General features: G+C 33.9%; 1 protein-coding gene across 1 annotated transcript in view; it reads right to left on the reverse strand.

Moving 5' to 3' along the window:
• Positions 1-6,431: 6,431 nt before the first annotated feature.
• Positions 6,432-24,574, reverse strand: part of Pfrx (6-phosphofructo-2-kinase/fructose-2,6-biphosphatase) — an 82,955-nt gene continuing 64,812 nt past the window's right edge. Inside the window, exons 3-9 of the mRNA XM_085944889.1 lie at positions 18,557-18,717; positions 17,600-17,734; positions 16,345-16,602; positions 13,828-14,046; positions 11,586-11,820; positions 7,532-7,659; positions 6,432-6,638 (exon numbers count right to left, since the gene is read on the reverse strand). Of these exons, the coding sequence (XP_085801015.1) occupies positions 6,567-6,638; positions 7,532-7,659; positions 11,586-11,820; positions 13,828-14,046; positions 16,345-16,602; positions 17,600-17,734; positions 18,557-18,717 (1,208 nt within the window). The 3' untranslated portion in view covers positions 6,432-6,566. The remainder of the gene's footprint in view (positions 6,639-7,531; positions 7,660-11,585; positions 11,821-13,827; positions 14,047-16,344; positions 16,603-17,599; positions 17,735-18,556; positions 18,718-24,574) is intronic.

Here is a 24,574-nt window from a genome sequence, read left to right on the forward strand (position 1 = left end):
ACGGAAGTTATTAAGTTTTTGCACTTTATCTCAAAATTGAATTAACGTGACAATGATCTTTCTTTCCGTCAACCCTTCAAGTATGACAGGCAGAGTTTAGTGTGCGTTTTGTTTGTCGGAACTCCAGAGCCTGCCTCCACCCTTCACCACTGCCGACACATCATCATATTCACTCGAGCAATCAAAAATCTCATTTCTTTTTCACATACATCTCTATGACTATACATCCTATTGCGACGAATTCTCCCTTACATTTTCTATACATACATATCCACGACTGTCACTTTTGTCCATTCAAAATACATACGGCACACTGACGAATCGACCAAAATATAGAAGTCGCATTGTACTTTACTGTGACAAAACGGTTTCCGCTTTTGCAATTTTTCATTTGTGTCACTAAATTTCAAAACCCGCTACAACACTTTGTCATTATGTTGTAAAAATCAATAAAAACTTTACTAAAAAAAATCGGTGTGTGTACTTATGTACGCGCGTTAGAAGTTATACTTCTTTGGCGTAACAAAACTTGTGATAAACTAGATTCTTCGACTAGCTCTTAATAATTATCTTATTGAATTACACACTCAAGAAAAAGGACCGCTTATTAGACGCCGTTGGTTTATTTCTATGCACTTTAACTTATATTACTAAATTATCTAATGGTTTCTCGTTGTTTTTATTTATAAAGTACCAACTGTCACTCTGACGTTTAATAGTTTGTTTACGTAAGAAATTGCAAATGGCCGACAATAATAAGTTCGCTGCCTAGGCAAACGGAACAATTCTAAACTATAATATTATACTGTATAATCGTCACGATTGTAGTATCATACTGTGGCATAAAGGTAATGCGTTCGGCTGATAACCAAACAATCGGTGGCTCGAATCCAATCGAGTGCGTTTATTTTTGTGTGAAAAAATAAATTATGTCTTACGTGTCACACGCCAAAATGATCTGATTTTCCAAACGCGCCTAAAGAATTTGTTTTATTTTGTTAACTGTCAATTCATGGTGGAACTGCATTGTATTGTTGTTTTTATTTAATAAAACGGAATTTTTTTGTAGTACTTATTCCACTTTTAATTAATATATTAGGACTGGTTTCGTCCGCGCCTCAATGGGACATTTTCAACTAAAGAAGTATAACTAAAAGCGCCTAAAGAAGTATAACTTCAAAAAGGTTTTTGAATTTTTCACGTAGTGTTACAGCGGGAATTGACAGACGCATTGATTTTGTTTCGTAAATGACAGTCAATCGTAGCAGATTTTGAAAGAGGCGATAAAATTTTCGTGTAGAGATTTTAATAACGAATCCTTTGATATAAATATCTTAATTTTATTATTTCAGTGTTATAGCAGGTTTTGAAATTTAGCGACACATTTGTTGAATGTATTTTCAGAGAAATTATTAATCATAGTAGTACAGCAGTATTATGGTGATCTCTTCGTTGAAACACAGAATGGCTTTATCAATCGGCTGTTCCAAATATAAGCACTGTATACTCCAAAGAGTTTATACTGTAAAAATAGAAGGTGTTCTTCAAAATCTTTGGCATAAGCCAATTTAAACAAAATTACTTTTTTTGCATTTATTTATATAAAAGTTACATCATTTGAATTGAATTTTGAATTTGATTAGTATAAAATAGTAAAACAATATATTATTATAATATTTATGAATAGACTGACTTTACCGGCCACATTTTGGCATTCTCTGAACATTTTACTCGTTGGCATATACAGTGCTTGTATTTGGAGCAGCCGAATCATCGTGAATAACCAAAGAACGGAGGTCACTTGATGTCGATCACACCCCATCTCTCGTTTCACTGACTTTTCAGGAGAGACCAGAAACGTGTCATTCGGAATATTTCCGTCAGAAAACAAAATATTCATTTCAATTATTTTGTTTTCTGACAGAAATATTCCGAATGACACGTTGCTGGTCTCTCCTGAAAAGTCGGCGAAACGAGAGATGGGGGTTGATCGACATCAAGTGACAAAATAGTAGTTTTTTTGCCCCTCACATGCTCACGATGGCGTTAAAACCAAACGTACCGGTTTCAAAAAGTTCCTGGTTGCTTCTGCAATCTTGAGTCGGTGTGCCGAGTGATGTTTCGGGCCGTGAACCCATCCGACATCAGAGTGAATTGTCAGAAAACAGACAAATCCAGATCGCTCTCTGATCAGTGAGCGTTGACAGCTTCAGATCCTTGGTAGTGCCCATCACTGGGGATGATACTTGGGAATGGGAATGACTGGAACAGCATTCAATTCAATGCGGAATGTCTGGGACATTTCATAAATTAGTCTTCTCCTTCCTAGTTCACAGTAATCAGAAGAAGACTAATTTGTAAAATGTCCCAGACATTCCGCATTGAATTGAATGCTGTTCCAGTCATTCCCATTCCCAAGTATCATCCCCAGCGATGTGCACTACCAAGGATCTGAAGCTGTCAACGCTCACTGATCAGAGAGCGATCTGGATTTGTCTGTTTTCTGACAATTCATACTGATGTTGGATGGGTTCACAGCCGGAGACATATCTCGGCACACTGACTCAAGATTGCAGAAGCAACCGGAAACTTTTTGGAACCCTCTACCAAGGATTCGATTGATAAGGAAGATGTCGTAAAACACCTCTGTCTGGGATGATTTGGAGCCACCATTTATAGCGTGGCTACAAATCATCCCAGACCACCCCTGTCAGGCCACGTCAAGATTATGATAGTATTAAGTCACAAAAAAACCACCTATGACTAGCAAAATACTCCATCACTTAATACCACATAATAACGTTGGAACGAGACAGTTGTCCTCTTTAAAAATTCCATAATACTACTGACACTTACTATTAATTACGAGTATACTAATGACATGGATCGCCTAAAAGTCACAATGCGAGTTTGTGACAGGTACGGGGGGCTACGCTGCTTCTGTAGACAAACTCCCGAGAGTGGTTACAGCCGAGAGACTTTTAAAGAGGATATTGTCGATCCATCTTGTAAACCTCATTAATCCAAAACAATGTATTTTTTATGAGACCGTAAAAACAGTCTAATTTTCATTATTTTAAATAGAATTTATAAATTTAAAAAATGATAAAAAGAGAACTAACAAACTCTCTATACAAAATGACAACGATTCCTGATATTTATTGTTTGATTTAATAAAACGCAATTTTTTGTAGTACTTATTTCACTTTTAATCAATAAATTAGGACCGGTTTAGTCCGCCTCAGAGGGACATTTTCAACCTGATATTTTCGTCTGATTTTTTTTCTTTCTATGGACATGATTTTTGAAATGATTAGAAGTACTATAATAGTATTATTATGGGCGCAAGAATCCTACATAGAGGTAGATATTTGATAATACTAGCAAATTTACTAAAAATATCATTTATCAAAACGGGATTTACAAGATTTACAAGATGGACCGACGAAACGTTATGGATCTAATCGGTTTTCAACATTTCGACAACCAGGCTGTTTGTATCGAGAGATAGATCTCCAGTGTGTCACAACAGTTATTTTTATGATTGAATTTAAATTGTTACAGTAAAACCTCGTTAATAAGAACATGGAGAATTCGAAATTCGCCGTAAATCGAAATTTTCGCGAAAAAAAAAGTGTACCTTGAACATTATTTTCATATAAAACCATACCTTTAATTCAAATTTCCTAATACAAAATGATTTCAGAGTCTTGGCATATAAAAATATTCAATAAATCGTAATAAATACTTCATAAGCCAATTTTTAAACATCTTAAATTGCTTATTTTATGAAGGTAATAAAAATAATCCTGACATTTTATGACCCATTATCATATCAGTGGCACAACTGCACTTCACTCTAAGGGAAAACAATAACTCACATGTTTCAGTGCTGTAGGTATTTAATTGTTGATTGTTTATTGGATTTTCACATAGTTTTACTAGAGAACCAATGCCTCAAAATTTTTATATTTTTCCCCCCATACATTTCATATTTGGAATTTTTTTCGGTTTTCGGTCCCGTAGAATTCGTTTTATCGAGGTTTTACTGTAATTGTATTTTAACAATTTGAAACAGCCACAGAAATACTCCTATTTTTTTAATCGGCTCTACTATTCAATGTGGATCTTGGCCGGCTCACGAAGAGGTTTCTTAACAGAATTTTGTTCTATATCTTTGATAAATATCGGTTCAAACACCATCTGGTTATTTTCAGAAGATTTTTCTAATGGTCCTGATTGTATTGGGGTTTAAAACGATTCAGTGCCACTGGACAACTGGACGAGGGGACAACAGAAATCTACAAAGATGGTTGAAATACGCGAAGAAATAATTGTGAGTTATGATTTGAATCGGCAAGTAGACAAGTTAATTATTATAAATAATCTACTTATAATAAAGCAAGATTTATATTTTTTACAAAGACTCGTGTCATTGGTGTGCATTCGCATAGGTGTGTTTCTGAGACTATTCCAAATAAAATATATTCAATGAAGAATGTTACGTTCTTTAATTTAAAAATTGCACAACATTGTATTTTGTCTGCGATTTCTTTGAATTGTGTTTATGCATTTTTTAAAAAAAACAAATGTCATTATATCTCCAAACGCAGGTAATTCCAATCGTGTATCATTCATAATATCGTCTATGTAAGTTCAATACCGCGTATGAGCCAATATGTTCAAAATACGTATTTTTGGCGCTCTCCGTTAAACGGCACAAGCCGCATTGATTGGTGCATTCAAATTTTGAAATTGACCAATAGACTACTTGCACTCGGTTAAAATCAATACCGCGCATGAATTATCCATACTAAAGAAGCAAGCAAGACCGCGTATATCCCTAGATCCAATACAGCGGACGAGCGGAGAGCGGCAATACCGCGTAAGGTCCAACTGATTTACAAAATAATCCTATGGCAATAAATTTGCACAGACGCATACGATAGTAAAAATATATTTTATAATATAAAACAGGAATACACAATAAACTGCATTTAAATTTATTTTTTATTGACGATATTGCAAGGTGTTTTTTTGTCCCTCCTGAACATTTTGACAAATGGTTCTTCCGCAGTATTGAACTTACATAGACGATATATTATATTACTTTCGAAACAATCAACGCAGTTCTACTAGTCAAAGTTAAGGAACTCAACTTCAATAAATAAGGCATACTGGCAAATAATTTGAAATATTCTTTTAGGGAATGATGTGAACAATAATAATATTTTAGCATGATTGAATTGTATGCATCTTTTGTAAATAAAAGAGAGATAGATGATAAGTCTGTTTTGACATTTTGCTTTGATCTCTTACTTACATAATAAATATAGTTCGAGGGTATACTGACAGAACGCATTATTTCAGTTTTTGCTGTTTTTCTGTTTTAAATGCCAAAATGTATACAATTTTACGCTCTACGTCCTGGTAAAACGCACAAAGGCATAGGATGTAATGGTGAGAAAATAGAAACATTATTAAATCATATTGTTATTTTTTTATTCTGATAGAAAGCATGATAATGACCTAATGCGTTCTGCGTATACAAAATACAGGACTTGTAACATGTCGTATATTGTGTTTGCCATAAAGGTTAGTCTTTATAATGTAGAAAAAATGTTTTTAAATCATAAAAAAATCTACGTGGGACCGCTTTGAAAAAAAATAAAGTCCTTTTTGCGATTATCTCAGAACTTGTTTTAATGAGATAATGCTTTCTGTCAGTATACCCTCGGGATTATCTGCGATTTTACAAAATTGTTCATAATATAATATGAGGCAGTGGCAAAGGGTGGAGGTAGGCTGTTAAGATTTGACATAAATAGTGCATACATACTAAACTTAATCAGTCAAACATAGTTGTTTTCATCGAACTAAGACTAAAATTTGCAAATAGTGTTGGTTAGTTTTTAAAATTCAATTAAACTCTGCGTAAGCCAAGCCATAATAGATAATATTCAAAAAATATTCTTCTATCTATAAAATGTAAAATTATGCCATTAAATCATACATAATTTTGCATATTTTATAAATAGAAGAATACTTTTTATCTATCACCATGTGTAATATGTATTTTTAATTTGACGAAAACAGATGTGTCTGATTGAAAAAGTGTGCACTATTTTTGTCAGATCGCCTATAGTATACCAAAACTATTATGGTTCGGTTTAGACAGGGTTTAATTGAATTTTAAAAACTAACCAATATTATCTGAAAAATGTTATTTAACGATATAACAAGCAAATTCAGTCGGTCTCATCTTCCTCATAATAACCAAGTTCGACTGTATATGAAATAAAAGACAATGCAGAATATGTACAACTATAACGGCATATCTTATATATTGAACTTCAGTTGTAGGTTTTGCTACTTTAACTTTGTATAGTAATACCGTAACATTGGATAGTTTCCAGAAATGCAGTCATTCTGAAAAATCAGCTTATTGTTAAATAATAATATGGTCGATTTAAAGATATTAAAAAAATATGTGAAAAATAATTACAGGTAAGTTGTCTATGCTAAAGAAATTATAAGTCCTATATTTTGCTACTAATTACGTAACATTATTGACCGTTGTTTTGAGAGCTGTTGCTTTCACCGTTGCAGGATTGTGTTATCGTGATGTCTGGAATATCCTGGAACGAAAAAAAATGACAAAAGTTAATAACGCAATCAATGTGGATGGCACAAAGCTTGGACTATGCTAGAGCAGTGGTTTCCACCAGAGGATTTTGCTGCGGCGACCAACATCATTTTCAGTTTATAATTTAATTAACAGGGCTAACGTTAACTATGCGTTATTGGAAATGAGTCATGACAAAGTACTTAAAAACCATTTTAATAATACCACTGTTGAAAAATTTTGGTCGAAGTTATACGTTGACCAAGAATCAAGTAAAAATACCAATTTTTTTTTAATTGTCGATTTTTCCTGCTCTGTATACTGTGAAATATCATTCAGTGTAATGCACTTCATAAAAAATGAATATCGAAGCTAGTTGACAGATGTAAACTTAGAAGTAGCCATGCGGCTTGCGTTGAAAAAAAGGAGTATTGAGGAATTTCCATTTGCATTATTTTTAAATAAATCGATATGTACTAAAATGTTCAAATGTCTTTTATTAAATGGACTTTTTTTTTAGTAAATAAAATTTAGCTTTAATTTTTTCAATCACAAGAAAAGTTAAATTTGGTGCTGAAACCAGACGTTTCCATAGAACTGTCAATGTCAATTGTGCGGCCACAGTTAAATTTAACGTGAGAACCACTGTGCTAGGGGAACCTTTTAAAATTCAAGCATTACAAAACTTTGTTTACACACGTTCAATATTGCCTCGACAAAAAAATATGCACATTTTTAAATTTCATTTCTTACTATTGAAATAATAAATCAATTTACACTATTATTTTTTTTACAGTATAATTATGAAATTAAGTCAAGCCAATATGTTAAATTATGGTTTATTAATATGTATTATATCTTCGCCACAGTTGTACAATAGATATAAAATATGGAAATATTTCTCACTGCTGGTTTGGGTCGATGGGTGTCCACGGCTTCAATATTAAGTTTGACGTGCTCGACTCGGCACCCGTAAGCCACCGGTGTCAGTTTGATCACCGTGTGAAGGGGAACTTGAAGGTACGGCAGCTCTTCTGCAAATTTAACAAAATCAGATGTTTTTAAAATAACTCTGAAAATCCCTTTTTTATAATAGCCCAAGTAAGAAGGTGCAGAAAACACATTAAATATAATGATAGAATACAATTTTACATGTGAATTGAGGCGTAGAGTTACAAAACCCGCTCTGGGCGATTTTTCAAAAAAAATAGTTATGAGTGTACGCAGGAGCTCTTTCGTAAGACCTATCTTCTGTTCTAGGTGAGAGTTTTAAATTCCTCTCTGTTTCTTCAAAAAATCAAAATAAATATCGAGGAGACTGACTAAACCCGCTCTTAAAATAAATTTGTTCTGGTAAAACCCTCTCTGCGTTACCGGCCAATCAGACGCCGCGATTTAAATAATGACTCTTCACGAAACCTTTAATCTCCATACAAACCGTCAAACCGTTTTCTCGTGCGCGTCATAATTTTGCTTCAATTATTTTACTATTTTTTACTTTTAATAATGAATGTTTTAATAGTTAGTGTGACGGAATCTCAACAAGAACAATCAAGGAAGCGTTTGAAAAATTCAGCTGCTCTGAAATGTAGCCTGTTACGCCAAGAAACGTATTTAAAAATTGACTATATTTTGCTGTATTGTCATGAATAACCCAGTGGTGGCTCATATTATTTTCTATACGTATATTTTTTGTTGTCATTTATATTTAATATTCTGTGTGATATAATAAAATATCATAAGGTTCTTACACGTTTTTATCATTATTTGGTTTGTGTCAAAAATATAATTAAAGGAAAACTATTTTCTGTCGGAGAAATGCTTTTTGTTTGATAATTTGTACTATACGAATGATAGATTTAGTAGGTTATGTTACGTTAGGTTAGTTTTTTCATCTTCCTTGATAAAAAATGACATTCCTTATCATTATCTCCACGGGACAAGTTTTTTTCGTCATAAAATTGTATCATTCGTTAATATGAACGATAATGAATTTTAATTCAAATATGTTTATTAATTTGTAGATTAGCTTAGTTGTAATAACGACACATAGTTAACAATGCTGTGCTATCTTGTAGAAATACCGTTACTTTTATAATACATTTTTGCAATAAATTTCAGAAATTCCACGTTTACTATTATTTGTATATAAAAAGTAGCAGGAACAACAGAATATAGGTAATAAATATTTATGTGGGAAAATAAGTAAGCTCATACTTCGCGACTTTTATTTATCGTATTTGGTTTCTGAATTAAATGATATAGAATATCTAATATACGAGGGTGGGTCAATAATTCCTTAGAAAAAAGCATTAAAACAGTTTTTATTTTTGTAATTTTTTTTTATTTCTCAACATAATCTCCTTGGAGCTCAATACACTTGGTTAGACGTTTCTCAATTTTTTTTAAACCGTCAGAAAAATAAGTTTTCGGAAGGTCCTCAAAATAAGCATTTGTCCGATCGATGACTTCTTCATTTGAAAAAAAACGTTATCCACTTAGCCATTTTTTTAAGTTTGGGAAAAGGAAAAAGTCACTGGGGGCTAAATCTGGCGAATACGGTGGGTGGTCGACCAATTCGAACTTCAATTCTTCAATTTTAGCCATTGATCGTAAACATGTGTGAACACGGGCACTGTCCTGATGAAAGAGGATTTTTTTCCTGTTTAAATGGGGCCGTTTTTCTTCAATTTTGTTTTTTAGCTGGTCCAATAAAGATGCATAATAATTCCTTTTTCCAAATAGTCAACGAAAATAATTCCACGTGCATCCCAAAATACAGTAGCCATAACCTTACCAGCTGATTTTACGGTTTTTGCCTTCTTTGGACATGGTTCGCCTTTCGCAATCCACTGCTTTGACTGTTCTTTCGTCTCGGGAGTATAGTGGTGTATCCATGTTTCATCTACAGTCACAAAGCGACGAAAAAATTCATCCGGATTGCGTTGCATGAGCGACAACAGGGCTTTAGAGGCCACCACCCTATTGCGTTTATTGTCGACTGTGAGCAAACGCGGCACCCATCTTGCAGAAATTTTTTTCATGCCCAATTTGTCATGTAAAATAGAAATGACGCTACCTTTTGAGATCCCTGTAACCTCAATTATCTCACTCAACTTTAATCTTCGGTCACTTAACACCATATCGTGGATTTTATTGATCATTTCTGGTGTAGTCACCTCTACAGGACGTCCTGAGCGTGGTTCATCCTTTGTTGATGTACGACCACGTTTAAATTCATTTAACCAGTTATAAATAGTTGCAAGTGAAGGAGCAGATGTGCCGTGAACTAAATCCAACCCATTTTTTATTTCCTTTGCTGTTAACCCTTTTATATTAAAATGTTTAATAACAGCTCTAAACTCAATTTTCTCCATTTTTGTAAACAAGCAAATTTTTTTTTTAAATGTACGAGAAACACACAACAACCCGACCAATCTGATTGAAACTTCGCAGCATACTGAATCGATAGAGCCGCTGCATGAAAACAAACCGCTTACAGTACTAGTCGCGCCACCTGTCGGCTTTTCTAAGGACTTATTGACCCACCCTCGTACCTAAGTAGATTATGAATAATATAGCTTAAAAATATTATCATTTTATTTTTAAATTTAATAAATAGGTTGGTAGTTAATGGTGGGTTTCCCACAGACATGGAATTTGGGGACACAGGTAATACAGGGATTAGCTAGGTAAAGGCCGGTACTTAAGTCCGCTGGGTTTTTTTATTTATGCTATTGATATTATTAAAAAAATAGTTATTGTTATTTCAAATTATCTTATAATTACCTTTTAAGGGTTTAAAAATATCTTTCTGATTCAAAATATGGTCATTAATATTAAAATTATTAAGAATTATTAGGGCACTTATATAATGATAAAAGATTAGTTACCTATTAAACAAATAATTTGCATGGTATGTAGGTAATAACTAATTGTCTCCAGAAAAAGTAACATTTTTTGATAATGGTTTTTTTTGTTTATTATAGAATAAAAGTAAGTACATGACATTAATATATTAAAATTAAAAAGTTTCACAAAGGCAATTTGACATAGTAAAAAGTAGACAATATTCAACTAAATAACTATTTTTTTAAATCTAAAAAAAAATATTTTCAAGAAAAGTAAATACCACTATTTTAAAAAAATATTACATACCAATATAACAGCTAAATATGTAGGTACAATGCGAAAAATATACAGCTACCATTAGGTAAGAATGGCTACAAAATATTTTCTAGACAAATTAAATTCGAAAATATATTACATAATTAAAATAAATACGGACCGCTACTAAACTATCATCTCCTGTCGACAATGTACCATTGTGCGACAAACTCCGCTCTTTTCAAAAAATTCCGCGTCGAACGCCGCTCTGTCAGGTAGAGACTGACAAAGACCGCTCTTGGGATAATTAAAATGCATTTATTTGAATAAATACAGCTTATACATTGGATTTGACATTTTATTATACTTTTCCGTATGTAACGGAAGAAATATATTATCTAAAATTACACTTAAATCATCATGATATGCCCAAAACAGTTTTTCGTCATTTACTCAAAACTCAAAAAAGTCTCTAGAGCGGGTTTTGTAACTCTACGCCTCAATTAACAAACATTAAATTTGCTGTCACTATGCCAGTCTCCGTTTGTTTATTGTCAAACTTCACACTTCATCACACTACTTGCATCGCAATGCTTCTCTGTTGGTAAATCGAATTTCAAATTCTGGATTCCGATATGAAAATACGTAAGTACACATAGGTAGACCTACCCACATAAAACATAATTTGAAGTGAAACAGTTTTCCGCACGGTATAGTGAATCCTGCGTAATGCAAAAAACAAATGACTCTTGAATACCGTCGGGAATTGCTGTAAGTAAATGGTAATTGGCATCTTTCTTCGATACCAGAAATCAGTCCAACTCAAAACGAAAGCACCAGCCAAGTTACTAACCTGCAGACTTGTCTAGGAAATAGGCGAGCAGGCAGCGCATGACGGCCTGATGGCTGACAACGAGTACGTTGCCCTGTCGTTCCAGTTCCATTATGACGGGCTCAAGGCGTGCCACCAGGTCCTCGTAACTCTCGCCTCGCGGATAGCGGTATGCAAACTTGTTATGGTCGCGGGCCCGGAAGTCTTCGGGGTACTTCTCTTGAATCTCTTCATATGTCATCTCTTCGCAGATCCCCTATGGAGTGAATAATACAAATATAAACTTAACACATAGTGATAATATGTGGCCACGATGGCAAAGCGGTAATGTATATACGGTTAGAAAGAGTTGGCAAAATTCACATGTTGTTTTTCAATAAAATGTTTGAATCCGTAGCATGGATCTAATAGGTTGAGCAAGTGGCTAATGCCTATGCTCTATTGGCACGCAAGTCAGACGATTTAGTCTTCGGATTTTTTTTCATGTGGGGCACCCCAAATCTGCGGACTTTCAAATTTGCAGACCAGGCTCGTTGGATTTCAAACATGTTTGATATTTTACTATACCTACCTAACCGAAAAAAAAATCTTTTTTTTTAAACGGTACATGTTCAAACACGCGCGTTAACATGATCTTACTCCCTACTTCAGTTTTAGTTTGTCAATTTATGGCTACGGCCGTATGTTGTAGCTTAACCACTGGGGAAAGCTAAAGAAATGGCGTATTTCAAAAAAACACTACCTTATTCTTAGGTCAATAATTATTATAAAGCAATCATTATTCGTGGGATGTTTATCACACTTGAATGGTCAAAGACATAGCTTATAATTATTAGTATCTTTAGAATTATCTTCAAATGTGTTCTTCTTGCCCATTTTTTGAATAATAAAATGCCTAATTCTTGTCAAATATGGGATCACAGAGAATATCAATATATTTTTTTATCGTAAATATTTCACTATAATAATGTCGACATAATATATACTAATGGTTTTATATATGCGTTTAAAAATGAATAAATGTAAAAAATCTTAACACCACTGCACATGCATGTACTGAAATATGACTATATTCTAAATAGAGCGAGAGGTATAAAAGAATACTATTTTATGTAATAAAAATACTTTATGCAGTCATCAAATGTTTAAAATAAATATAAAGGTTAATAAGGCTTCAAAATTATATAAATAGATTATCTACAACCTTTAAGGAATGGCCAGGATCATGCTTTGAAAATGCAATAAAAGCTCCATTTTGACCTACGCTGAGCATGTCCGCCCTTAAACATTAGAAAATGAGAGATTTAGCAATTATTTTTTTATTTCTATTTATGGAATTCATAAAATATAACGTTAAATTTGTGTTGTTTTCACTGTTATATTATTTTATGCAAGTCTACGTATAAATAACACAAAATTTTAGGATTATCGGAAGACATTACGATAATCACAACTTTTGACAGCTCGATTTTTTTATTCGTTCATTGATCAGTAGCAGAGCATAGACAAATCGGGTGATTTATCGTCCTCGGAGTTTCGGCCTGCATAGCATTTGAATTTAGGCGGTCAAGATCCACATCAGATTGTAGAGCAAATGAAAACAAAAGATTATATTCAAATATATCAAATGAGCTAGATTAAATTTAAGAATAAAATACCATACAGCATTATGCGACTGGAATATAACCATATCTGAAAGTGTTGCCATCTTTTTATAAAACAACTACTACATTTTACAAGATTATAAAATTTCGGCAAAAACTGTAGTACGCATTGCTAACAGCATATTGTTGGGTTTTTTTAACAGTGTAGTAAATGAAAATTCCCAGGAGAGTAAATCCCGATGATCTATGATGAAAAACCGGTATGATTAACTCGACAAATGAAATAAAATTTTAAGTCAACCGGCGGGATAGAAACATAGACCATTCAATTAGCAAGTACACATGGTCGCGACTGTACTATTCCAGAAATCAGCTGAGCGACATTTAAAATCTATACTTATACAGAAGAAAACTATTATTGTGAACACAGCCCAATAGATTGACATTATTAAATGTGTCAGTATTAACAGATAAGTACATAGCAATATTTGTAATTTTTTTACAGGCGTAGTATGCATTATGACAACGTGCGCATGAAATAAGAAAAAATGCATTATTTTATTTTTACCCTACATCCTACGTGATCTGACAGTTTGCCGACCACTATTTTAGAGAGTAGTTTGCCTTCATTTGCATAAATTACTTCAACATCAACTCACAGCATCAATCTCATTGAGCGCCTTCCACCTTTCCTGTGGAGCAGGTACGGCCTGGACGGTTTGTATGCTTCTCCTCAGCCAGCTGGTCCAAACACGGAGACCGGCGATGCGCTGCTGGGCGATGTAGGTGGCGAGGGCTGCCGCATAGCAGCGTCCCCGCGACGACAGCGGAGAGTCACCTCCGATTCGCCCTTCCATGTTCTGTTCACTCTCACCATGCTGAAATAATAAAAAAACGAGTTGGTGGATTGGGAAAATTTAGTTATGGAATCTCTTAAAATTTTACCAGCTGATATCGACCCGGTTATAGTCATTGTATGCCCATACATAAATGCCGCTGTAATCTATGCTAAGGATTATATTTATGTCTTTGTTACTTAAAATTATTTTCCCTATTTGATCAGAGTATAAATTGTTTTTCCCCAATAATAATAATAATCTATACCAGTGGTCTAAAAACTCAACAAGGATGTGAGCTACTTTCAGAAATTGAAACTGTCTGGACGGCAATTCCTGAATGAAGCAGTGCAAAACACGTCACCGAACCGCTTCAACTGAAGCTCGTAAAATTTTTAGTTTTACAGGAGATATTGTGTGTACAGACCTTCGAGTGAAACGGATAAACGGCATATAAGTGCGAGTGAGAAAGCATTCAACATGCTTATACCTCATGTCCATGCGTTAGAGTAAGATAGAAAGTAAACATGTCAAGACGGAACTATTGTCAATGTCATGGAAATTAAATAACATTTTTAACCATTTTGGTAATGACTTCATATTTAATCAGTACTTACCGTTAACGTTGCATGATTAAATCATTCATTCTTGAAGTATGTAACCAATTAATCTTTAAACACGCTAGTTACGTCTCCAATATAACAATATTACAATAAGATTACAACACGGAATTTCCGTTGTATTTTGCAAACAAACATGTGTGTTTCTGTATTACAAAATCACAATAAATACATCCTTAAATGAGAATTGAAACACGAAATAATAATTTTAGCTGTAATATGTGGTAATAAGTGGTAAATGTAAAACTATAGATCAACAGCTTTCTCCAATATTACGTATGATACGAAATCTGACGTTTATTATGTCAAACGGAGAGTTGCGAGCGCCCCTACCGTGAAAGCATGTGTACTACCAAAGCCTGGCCTACTGACACCCAGCGGTTGACTTTTAATATGCTACAGTTGAAGCAAGTTGTCTAAAGTTTGCGCAACTGGTCACTTGTGCTTCATAATGCTTCAGTCGAGAATTGACCTCCTGGTGAGCTACTTATACATATTTCTTCTTTATAATTATTTATCATCATTCTTTATCGTAAGATATATTTTTTTATTATATTACTTAAAATAAATTAAGACATCGGACTTCCAATAAAACATAAAATACGTACTTTAATTATTTATTTATAAACAAAATAATAATTGAAAAATATCTTCAAATAAATGTTGAAATAAAAATAATTAGTGAAAAGAATGGCATTCACTTCTCAGTGAGTACCTTGTCACTCCCATTTGAATGCAATTATCAAGATGTACATCTGTGAGTCTGTTTCTACTTTTAATCACCTTCATAGTGGAAAACGTTGATTCACATAAGTAGGTAGAACAAAATAATGTCTACATTTCATTTCGGAGTCCAATAAATCCTACGCGAGCTACCAAAAATGCCGTCGCGAGCTACTGGTAGCTCGCGAGCGAACGTTTGGCGATCACTGATCTATACCAATAGATAAAATTTCTGTCTGTGATTTGGAAATATTTGCAAAGGGGCAACATTTTGACTATTTCTATGATTCCTAAGCACAAAAGTCTTTTTTTGTTCAGTTATAACAAAAAAACTAGTTGGCCAATATTGATAAAACTTGCACAGTTTATAGGCTACAGTTGGTAGAGATATCTCAAAGTTTTCCAAAGAAAAAACATCTTGAAAAGAAAACAATTGCAATAGTTTTATTATTCATCACCAATAAGTAAAGTGGTCAGATAGCAGCGGTGGAGTGGTGAGGTGAGGTGCATGTTGAGGCATGCGCCTAGATCGAACCAATGTCAATATAGGTGGATACATTACATTCAAATCGAATTGTCTATTAATTGTACATTGTCTACCTTTTATTTATGTCACGGGATCGGTAGTATTACACGAATTTAAAAAAATTAATAATCATACTTGATAAAGCTCACCATGTGAGCGAAATATGTGCTGTAAAGGCAAATACCAAATCCGTTTTGTATCTTTACTCTCCAAAGTAAGGAAGGATTGGTAAGGCGCTCGCCTTCCACCCGAGAGTTCCTGGGTTCGATTCCCAGTCATGACAAAAACATTTATGTGTTTTTCTCAAAGCCTGGGTGTTTGTGATTGTTCAAAATTACTAACAACCACCTTGTACGAAAAAGCAAGGACATGGTTATTAATAATTAAAAAAAAAAAAAAAAAAAAAAAAAAAAAAAAAACAAGTGAATCTTGAGCGTGAACAATAGAGAAACGTCATCCACGAACACTTACCCTGGTGAGATAAATAGTCCTAGGTACGATATGAATATTCATGAGGTAGTAGACGATCCTCGACTGGATGTGGCCTTCGTGCTTGTGCACCACCACCTTCTCCCCCGTGTTGTATATCTTCATGAAGGAGAGCTCCTGTTCCTTGGACTCGTCCAGCGGCTGGTACTTCTCTCGGTAGTGGTCGATCCGAAGGTGAAAGTCGCTCAGCACAGCCTCCATATTTACGTTCTCGTAATCCGGAGAGCTTACTTTTACTTCCTGAAGAAAGAAGTCATTAGAATTTAGACATAGAAAAAGAATAGCCATACAGCTTATAATATACAAAATCACTGTGTCAAAACATCGGTGTGATACTGTGACAATAACAAAAGTTACGTATATATCAAAATAGAATAACAAACATATTAACTAGCAAAGTAACGCTGCAATCAACGATCAAAATATTTGCCATTTGTAAAATTCTATCATTATTAAAATAATTTTTAATTGGTCTACAATGGCAAAAGTATAAAAAATGTGTAATACAAATTGAATAATAAAGTAAGTTATAAAAAAATTAAAACTGTATTTAGCAGTATTTATAACGGTTATTTGAGGCGTCTAATTCCAAAAAGCGATAAGTCCACATTTGGTCAAAATCGAGAAAAAATACGCACGTATTCTTTGTATAATTTTACACAATATGTATTGATCTATAAATTCCAAAACGCGACATAACCATATGAAAAAAAATATTTTAAGTCTCGATTTATTACAAAAAGCGCCAAGTCCATGTTTCATATTACTTAAAGCTTGGTTGATTTCGCGCGTGTTTAAGTCAACCAATAAGGGAACGTTCAATATTGAAAAGGGCGTCTCCCATGCTGTAGTATCTGGTAAACTCATGACAGTGCCACGGAAATATATGCCTTATGCGGAGTAAATTAAAAAGTGAGGTACAAATAGCACTACGTCCAATTTTATTTTGCCTATATTTATTACATTTAAGAGTTTATCGGCTGAAACAAATTCCCATTTGGTGCAAATTTCGACATAGAATACAACGGAAAAAATAATCTCACTTTAAAACAAATAATTGAAGCTTGAAACATAAAAACGTTGTTTCCCGAAAATATTGAATTGTGGACTTGTCGCTTTTTGTAATTAGACGCCTCATTTAGTGATAAGTGATATACTGTGCAACTTGGCCCAAAACGTCCAGTGTAACTGAAAGTGTTATGTACAATGAAAATTAATGTAGAAACGTGGTGCCTACCATAATGTTTTGTTCTATAATCTGAGGATCGTCGCAAACTGACTCCACAAAGAACAGTTTGAATCCCATTTTATTGACTACAATCTTTCTAATCATCTCTCTTCTTTCCATAGTGGAATTTGTGGCATCGAATACCTAAAAAAGAAAACCAAACATTAGACATAATACACATATTATAAACCTGAAAAAAGCTTGTTTTGTGACGATGAACACATACATCCACGGTTGAAAATGGAACATTAAATCTGTCTCAGCAACGATTTCAAAAGAACTCCAGCATTCTGGAAGACTGCTAAACACCATTTAAAGTAGTGCTTCCCACCTGGGTGTCTTCACCAACAGGGAGTGCGACAAAGACGAAAAGTGTTTATTAAATGCTTATGTAATAAGAATCTTGCCGTTCGCAGACAAAATATCAGATGATTATGAACTGAAGGAAGGTCTTGGTGGGTCAAATGAATTATTGAAAAATGCAATTTGAAAGGCAGACATTGCGTTAGTTTTGTAATCAGTGCTGAATATGTTATCAATACATGATGGAAAAGCAGTCCTTGTCATCATGCCATTTGCAAAAACATACTTATATGAATCTGGATTCAATCAAGAAAAAATAAATCTAGGAATCGCCTAAATCCACAGGGAAACCTGTGGATCACAATCAGCAAGTATGTTCCACAAGTCATGAATGAGAAGCAGGAACAATGAAGTCATTCATAATTATCGGGATTGTTTTTACAGTTTACAGTTGTTTTAATAATTGTTGTTCACTCGCAGTACATGTGGTTAAAAATTGAATTAATTAATTAGACATATTAAACACTAAATTCCTAGGGGAACCGGTAATTCAAATACTGTACCCAGCATAGCAAAACCTGGGAAGACATGAGAATATTGTCTAGCAACAAGCCGGATTCTCGGACGCGTTAACATGTTGTTATTACAAATATTGTAACTCACTGCTACTTCACCTCCTCCTTCTAGCCACTGACAGACGTCGTCAAGGGCCTCCATGGCGCACTGCGTCCTGATAGCCATGGCCTCGATGTTGTCATGTCTGAAGAATTCGTGGCTCTTGTACGCCTCAGTGACATGCCGCCTGTATTCACCTAGATTGAATACTGCAAAAGAAACGAGAATTTATTTAGTCGAGCAGAGTTAATAATAATATTGTAGCGCTGCGCTGTGTAGCAATACTTTATGAAACCAAGATAAATGGTTTTAAAATTTCTCAATTCTGGAATATGCCCAATCGGCACAATCGACCTTCATTTATACTCTCAAAAGAATTAGAATCAAATATTTTTTTATTTAATATATAATTTACAAGATTTAAGAATGTAACATTCTTTATTGAACATAGAAAAACTATGGTGCTGGGAGGAACTTGAACCCGTATCCATCAGATTTCGGCCAATGTGCTTTACCAATTTAACTACCTGCACATTACCTAATTATGATCAAATTAACTAATAGTCATGCGACTGAAACATTTTTCAAATTCCGTTAATATAGGCGACTGGTTTTTGTGGTTTGTGGTACCAATAATACATACTTACCTTGATTCGTAGCCAGCGTCAAGATCTCTCCAAATTTTAGTTGTAACGACCTTGCATTTGATAATAATTTAGTAAACTATTTTTTTTTGACAAATAATTAACAAGATTTAAAATGAAGATACACAATTCAGAAAATACCGGAAACCACAAAAGCCAGTCGTCAATATTTAGAAAATTTGAGAAATGTTTTAATCGCATGATTATAATATACATAATTAGGGTGCAGATGGCTTAATTGGTAAATCACATTGGCTGGAATTCTATGGATGCGGGTTTAAGTCCCACCTGGCCCGCACCATATTTTTTTCAAGATTTTTTTCGGTACTGTTCGGTTATTAGGAATACAGCGGAAAACACATTTTGAAAATACCCGATATACTGGATTATTTGTTAGTTTGGGTTAGGTTAGGTTTGGTTAGGTTAACCTAACAAATAATCCAGTATATCGGGTATTTTCAAAATGCGTTTTCCGCTGTATTCCTCATAACCGAACAGTACCTTTTTTCTAATAGGCAGTAAGAACTAGTCAATAAATGTTTGACTGTTGAAATCAAGACCTGTAAAAAATTTAAGCATAAATGTGAGTGAGAAAGCATTCTAACAAGATTAAGGAATCTCTGCGATTTGCGTTAGACCACGGGTTCCCAACCTATGGGTCGCGATACCCTGGATTTTCTGTGGGGTCACCAACTTATACAGTCAACTAAAAAAATATTCACTGTAATGCAATTTTTATTTTTAATGGTGTCTTGAAGTGTGAATGATTTCATATATATTTTTTAAATTAAAATAAGTGTAATCTAGGTACGCTATTCTGTCACAGTTGGTTGAAACATGTGTTGAGAGTTTGGGAGTAATGGTGAAATACCTCTATTGTTTGAGGCAATTCATTCGAAACGAAACTGAGAATTTCTGAGAAGGTAAGCAATAAAACGTCCATATGACCACCGAACGAATTTACGCATACTTATCAACAGGGCACTATTTTGGTTTGTATTCGGGAGGTTCGGTTGGCGTGTGCGTTTATTTATTATCGTTGAAGGAGGAGATTACAGGGCATCTCGAATCCCTTGAAAACGAACTTCAGCGTTACTTCCCTATGCTGAAAGAAGAAGAAACTACATTGACACGAAATCCATTCTCTGCTTCCCTTGATGTAGCCAGCATTCCTGATGAATTACAAGACGAATTCTTAGATTTGCGGAATGATTCCTCAGCACGTAACTTGTTTAATGAAAAATTGCTCACATAATTCAGGTGTGGTATGTATCATTTATACCCAAATGTGACAATGCTTGCCTTTCGAGTTTTAGTTTCATTTGTGTCTACATATCTCTGCGAGAGTGGATTTTCAACTCTTCTTTATTTAAAAACAAAAGAAAGAAATAAATTAAATATTGAGAATGACATGAGGTTGACGTTAACAAAAACTCACCCGCGAATTTTGAAGCTTATTATAATTATTAAACATAATTTAAAATAAAATTATACTAAAAAAACTATTTTCGTTGTTTTTTTTAATTAACTTATTAAAAATGCCTTTTTCAATTGCATCGGGGTCGTGGGTCACATGGCTTTTATAAAAAGGGGACGCTACCCGAAAAAGGTTGGGAGCCTGTGCGTTAGACTCTTAAAGTAAAACAGAATGCAAGAGTCGTGATGTCATTAAATCAATGTTTGCCTCATAGCTTCTAAAAAATATGTAGGTGATGAGTCAAATACTGCAGTGCATGTTGCATACATTAATTTTTGGCTTCAAAATAAAATAATATATCCAGACTACGTGCTATATTTTTAGTATTCTTATTCTGAGGATTTTGCAAAACATAATCAAATAATTTGGCAAAGGATTGTGCAATATTTACGACTGTTTGCCAATTATACGGAATGATTGCGCAATATATATGTTGTGTAAATCGAAAGTTCATTCAACTATATTGCACAACACAATATGGATTAGGTACTTGGATGGTTGTAGAAATTGTTGCGCAATACGCTGCAGTTATGATTCGAATGTCATCAACAAATCGTCGGTGTTTTGTAAAAAGGGCGAATTAACCAAAATGCTACTTTACAGGAGGAGGATTTTTAACTTTTGACATTTATTTGTTTTTTACTTGTAGATGATTATAAACGTCTAACAAGTTTATAATAAAGCTTAGAAAGAATACTGTCATTATAATAGGTATTATTATATAATATTTTAAAAGGCCTAATGTGTCACATTTGCTTTTTATTTCGTAATTTTAATTAATTTAATTTTAGTCGATTATCGTTTTTAAGTACTTTCCTGTGGATATAAAAATTCGCCGTTTTTACACAACAAAGCTAGTGGGGTACATATTGTATTTTCATTAAAATCTCAATTTCGCCAAAATGGTTGATTCGCCCTTTTTACAAAACACCGACGAAATGTGCAAATAAAAAAACTAAATTAGTGCATAATCTACATCATTTTCGCATTGCGTAGAAGGGTGTCATCAATAATATTTCATTAATTGAATTGACTAAGTGGTAGAACTCCATTATAATGGTTTTCAAAAGCTTATTTCCGCTGACAGCTATTTTGCACTATAAACTCAACGACAAAAAGATTCTGAAGGTGAGTTTAAATAACTCATGGTATAAAATTAAAATATTAATATATTACCAAATGCTACATGAAGCAAACTACAATATTTTCTAGTTAGTTGGATACCGACTGTTTCAAGTCGTAACGTACTTGTATTTTGTTCACGCTTTTCATTATTTTTTTCTGGCCGGCGCCTATATGGCAATTGCCCAGTTGTCCAAGCGTACAGATAACATCGCCAAGTCAACAGTGCCATATCATTCTAGATCTAGACAAGGGACCCCCAACTCTGTGCCCTCAGCCTCTTTTATGTGCGCTCACGGACTCATGTGTGACTCAACAGTGAGCATAATAAAATATGCAAATAAAGATCACAACTCACAGCTTCAAATCAAACTAGCTGTTTAAGGCTATACCTCAGTTGAGGCACGGTCTAAAAAGATTGTGGCTAGGCGATGTGCGGATTGCGGGTGCAAATGACGCATGCCGAACGAAATACAATTTGTCATATAAATCCAACATGCGTCCATTTAATGTTCTGTTAGTACTTAACAATAATAATATATTCATTGACATGTTTTCTTTTTCAAGTAAATGGGTAACGTTTTTAGTCATCTTTACACGATTTAAGAATTAATACCCCCGTCACCATCAAGAAAAAAATTGACGTATCCCCAGCTCGACGTTCTCTCTCCGAATGCCAGCGAGTCCAAAATTTTGTCGCGTCTATAGTTGAAATTTATTTGCAGTTTCACTGATGTGTCGGCTTAAGATTAGGAGTATCCACATACATTCCTAACTAGTCAAAATTGATTGAAGAAATCCAATGAAAAGACCCCATTCATTCTGTTTTTTTTGTACATGACTTTCAAATTGTATATTTTTATTAAAAAATATACTTAATCACAATATATTTATCTATAATTATCTGTTTTATCATATTTAACAATGTTTTAAATAGAATTAATGTTTAAGGTGTTTTTAAACGATCAGTTTTGCTATCCAATCAGTCTCCGTTTCCGTCGAGCTGTCAGATAAACTGACGTGTAAATGCAAAACTGAAGCGGTCGACTGAAACCAAAACGGAGACGAGACAGGATGGATTTTCCATCAGTTTTCGTATCCGTTTTTAGAGTTGCCAGTTAATTTGACGTGTAAATTACTATGTTGCTATATTTTTCATACTAATTTTGATTGAAATATTATAAATTATTTAAATATAGGTACTGCATTACACCAACCAGCATGTTTAGAAAGTAATTAAAAAAATAATATTCATATCTAGTGGATGAAAAATACGTAAACATATACCGCCGATTCCGAACTGACCTAGCAACTGAAACCTTGACTGAACGGACAACTGATCCGGACCAAAACGGAAACCTCGACTGAACGGACAATAGAACTGAGGTTTAAAATGACTTTTATTAAATTTGTGGAATATAACTTATGTAGTATTTATTCTCTGTTTAAGTTGTATAAATTTTAACTGAAAAAAAATGTGCCCGCCATTCCATTTTTGTCTATAAATTTAATGTGTTCCTGATAAAAATAAGGTTGGGAACCCCTGTTCTAGACTTTGTAGACTATCCCCGTAATCCCCAACATTGACCAAACGATCGGAAACAATCTTGGATCAATTTATGCTCATACGCTCGAATAGCTAAGCTTTCAGATAATAGGAATGTTGCCAACCGAAAGTCAAAGCGACAGATGACAGAACGAAAAATAATTTAAATGGTGATGTGTCGATGTTACAATTGTCACGTCAACACTATTTACACATTTTAGATTAAAAAAAAAACTATTATTACCTACACATTTCAGCTTGTATTTTTCACACCATTGGCAAACTACTTTTATTTGCACAATAATTGTTAGACTGGTTGAAATCGATTTGGGATTTTTGTACTGTGACCAAATCTATTTTTTTTTTATTAAAATATTTGTATTCACCCTAAAGATGATGCACTATGTATATAGTTACAATTGGATAAGAATACCATTAAGCTAAATCTTAGCATATGCTCAGGAAGAATTGATCGATATCAGATCATATAATTCGCTTCAAGTGAAATTTATTGAACAAAGTATCTCAGAATAATTTTGGACAAGGCGACAGCAAGAATATCCTTCTATTGCAAAAGCAGCATTGTAACGAGCGCATATCGTCTCTGTTCTGGCAGAATACACTAACTGGTGAATACTAGTTTTGAGTAATTTGTAGACTTTGAAGTTGTTAAAATGTTTGAAATGGTCTATCATGTGAGTTTATTAAGTAATCGTAAAAAGGATGACTTTAAAATAAAGACTGTTTATTTATTAAGAAGGTTTCCAGACGATAAAGTTTGAAATAAGGAACATTTTGGTATAACTAACTCAATATGTCATTTTTTCGAATTAGTGTCTTCTGCCAGAACAGTGACGATATATTATATGTACAAGGCTGCTATCGGCGGCTATCGAGGGTAGTTTATCATATTTATAATAAGTTAACTGTCTGAACTGTCAAAAAGTGCTATGTTTTAACAGCACCTCTCTTGGCTGTGTTAACTTGTAGAGTAAGATAGACAGTTTAGTTAGACGGCTAACTTATTTTAACAATTATTATAAAAAGTGTTCAACAAGTGTGTGCTTCCCGTAGTCACATATGCGTATGAAACATGGACCCTAAGTAAAAGAGAGATCCAGAAATTTAGAGTAGCACAACGTGGTATGGAGAAGTGCATGCTGGGCATAACGCGAAAGGGCAAAAAGAGGAATGAGTGGATAAGGAGACAGACAAGGGTTTGCGATGTAAGAGTTCGCAAAAAACCTCAAATGGAAATAGGCTGGACACATAGCTCA

Source organism: Rhyacophila brunnea, unplaced genomic scaffold (assembly GCF_057557595.1).
Source record: "Rhyacophila brunnea isolate RB1 unplaced genomic scaffold, BYU_Rbru_1.0 scaffold_17, whole genome shotgun sequence".
Taxonomy (NCBI): domain Eukaryota; kingdom Metazoa; phylum Arthropoda; class Insecta; order Trichoptera; family Rhyacophilidae; genus Rhyacophila; species Rhyacophila brunnea.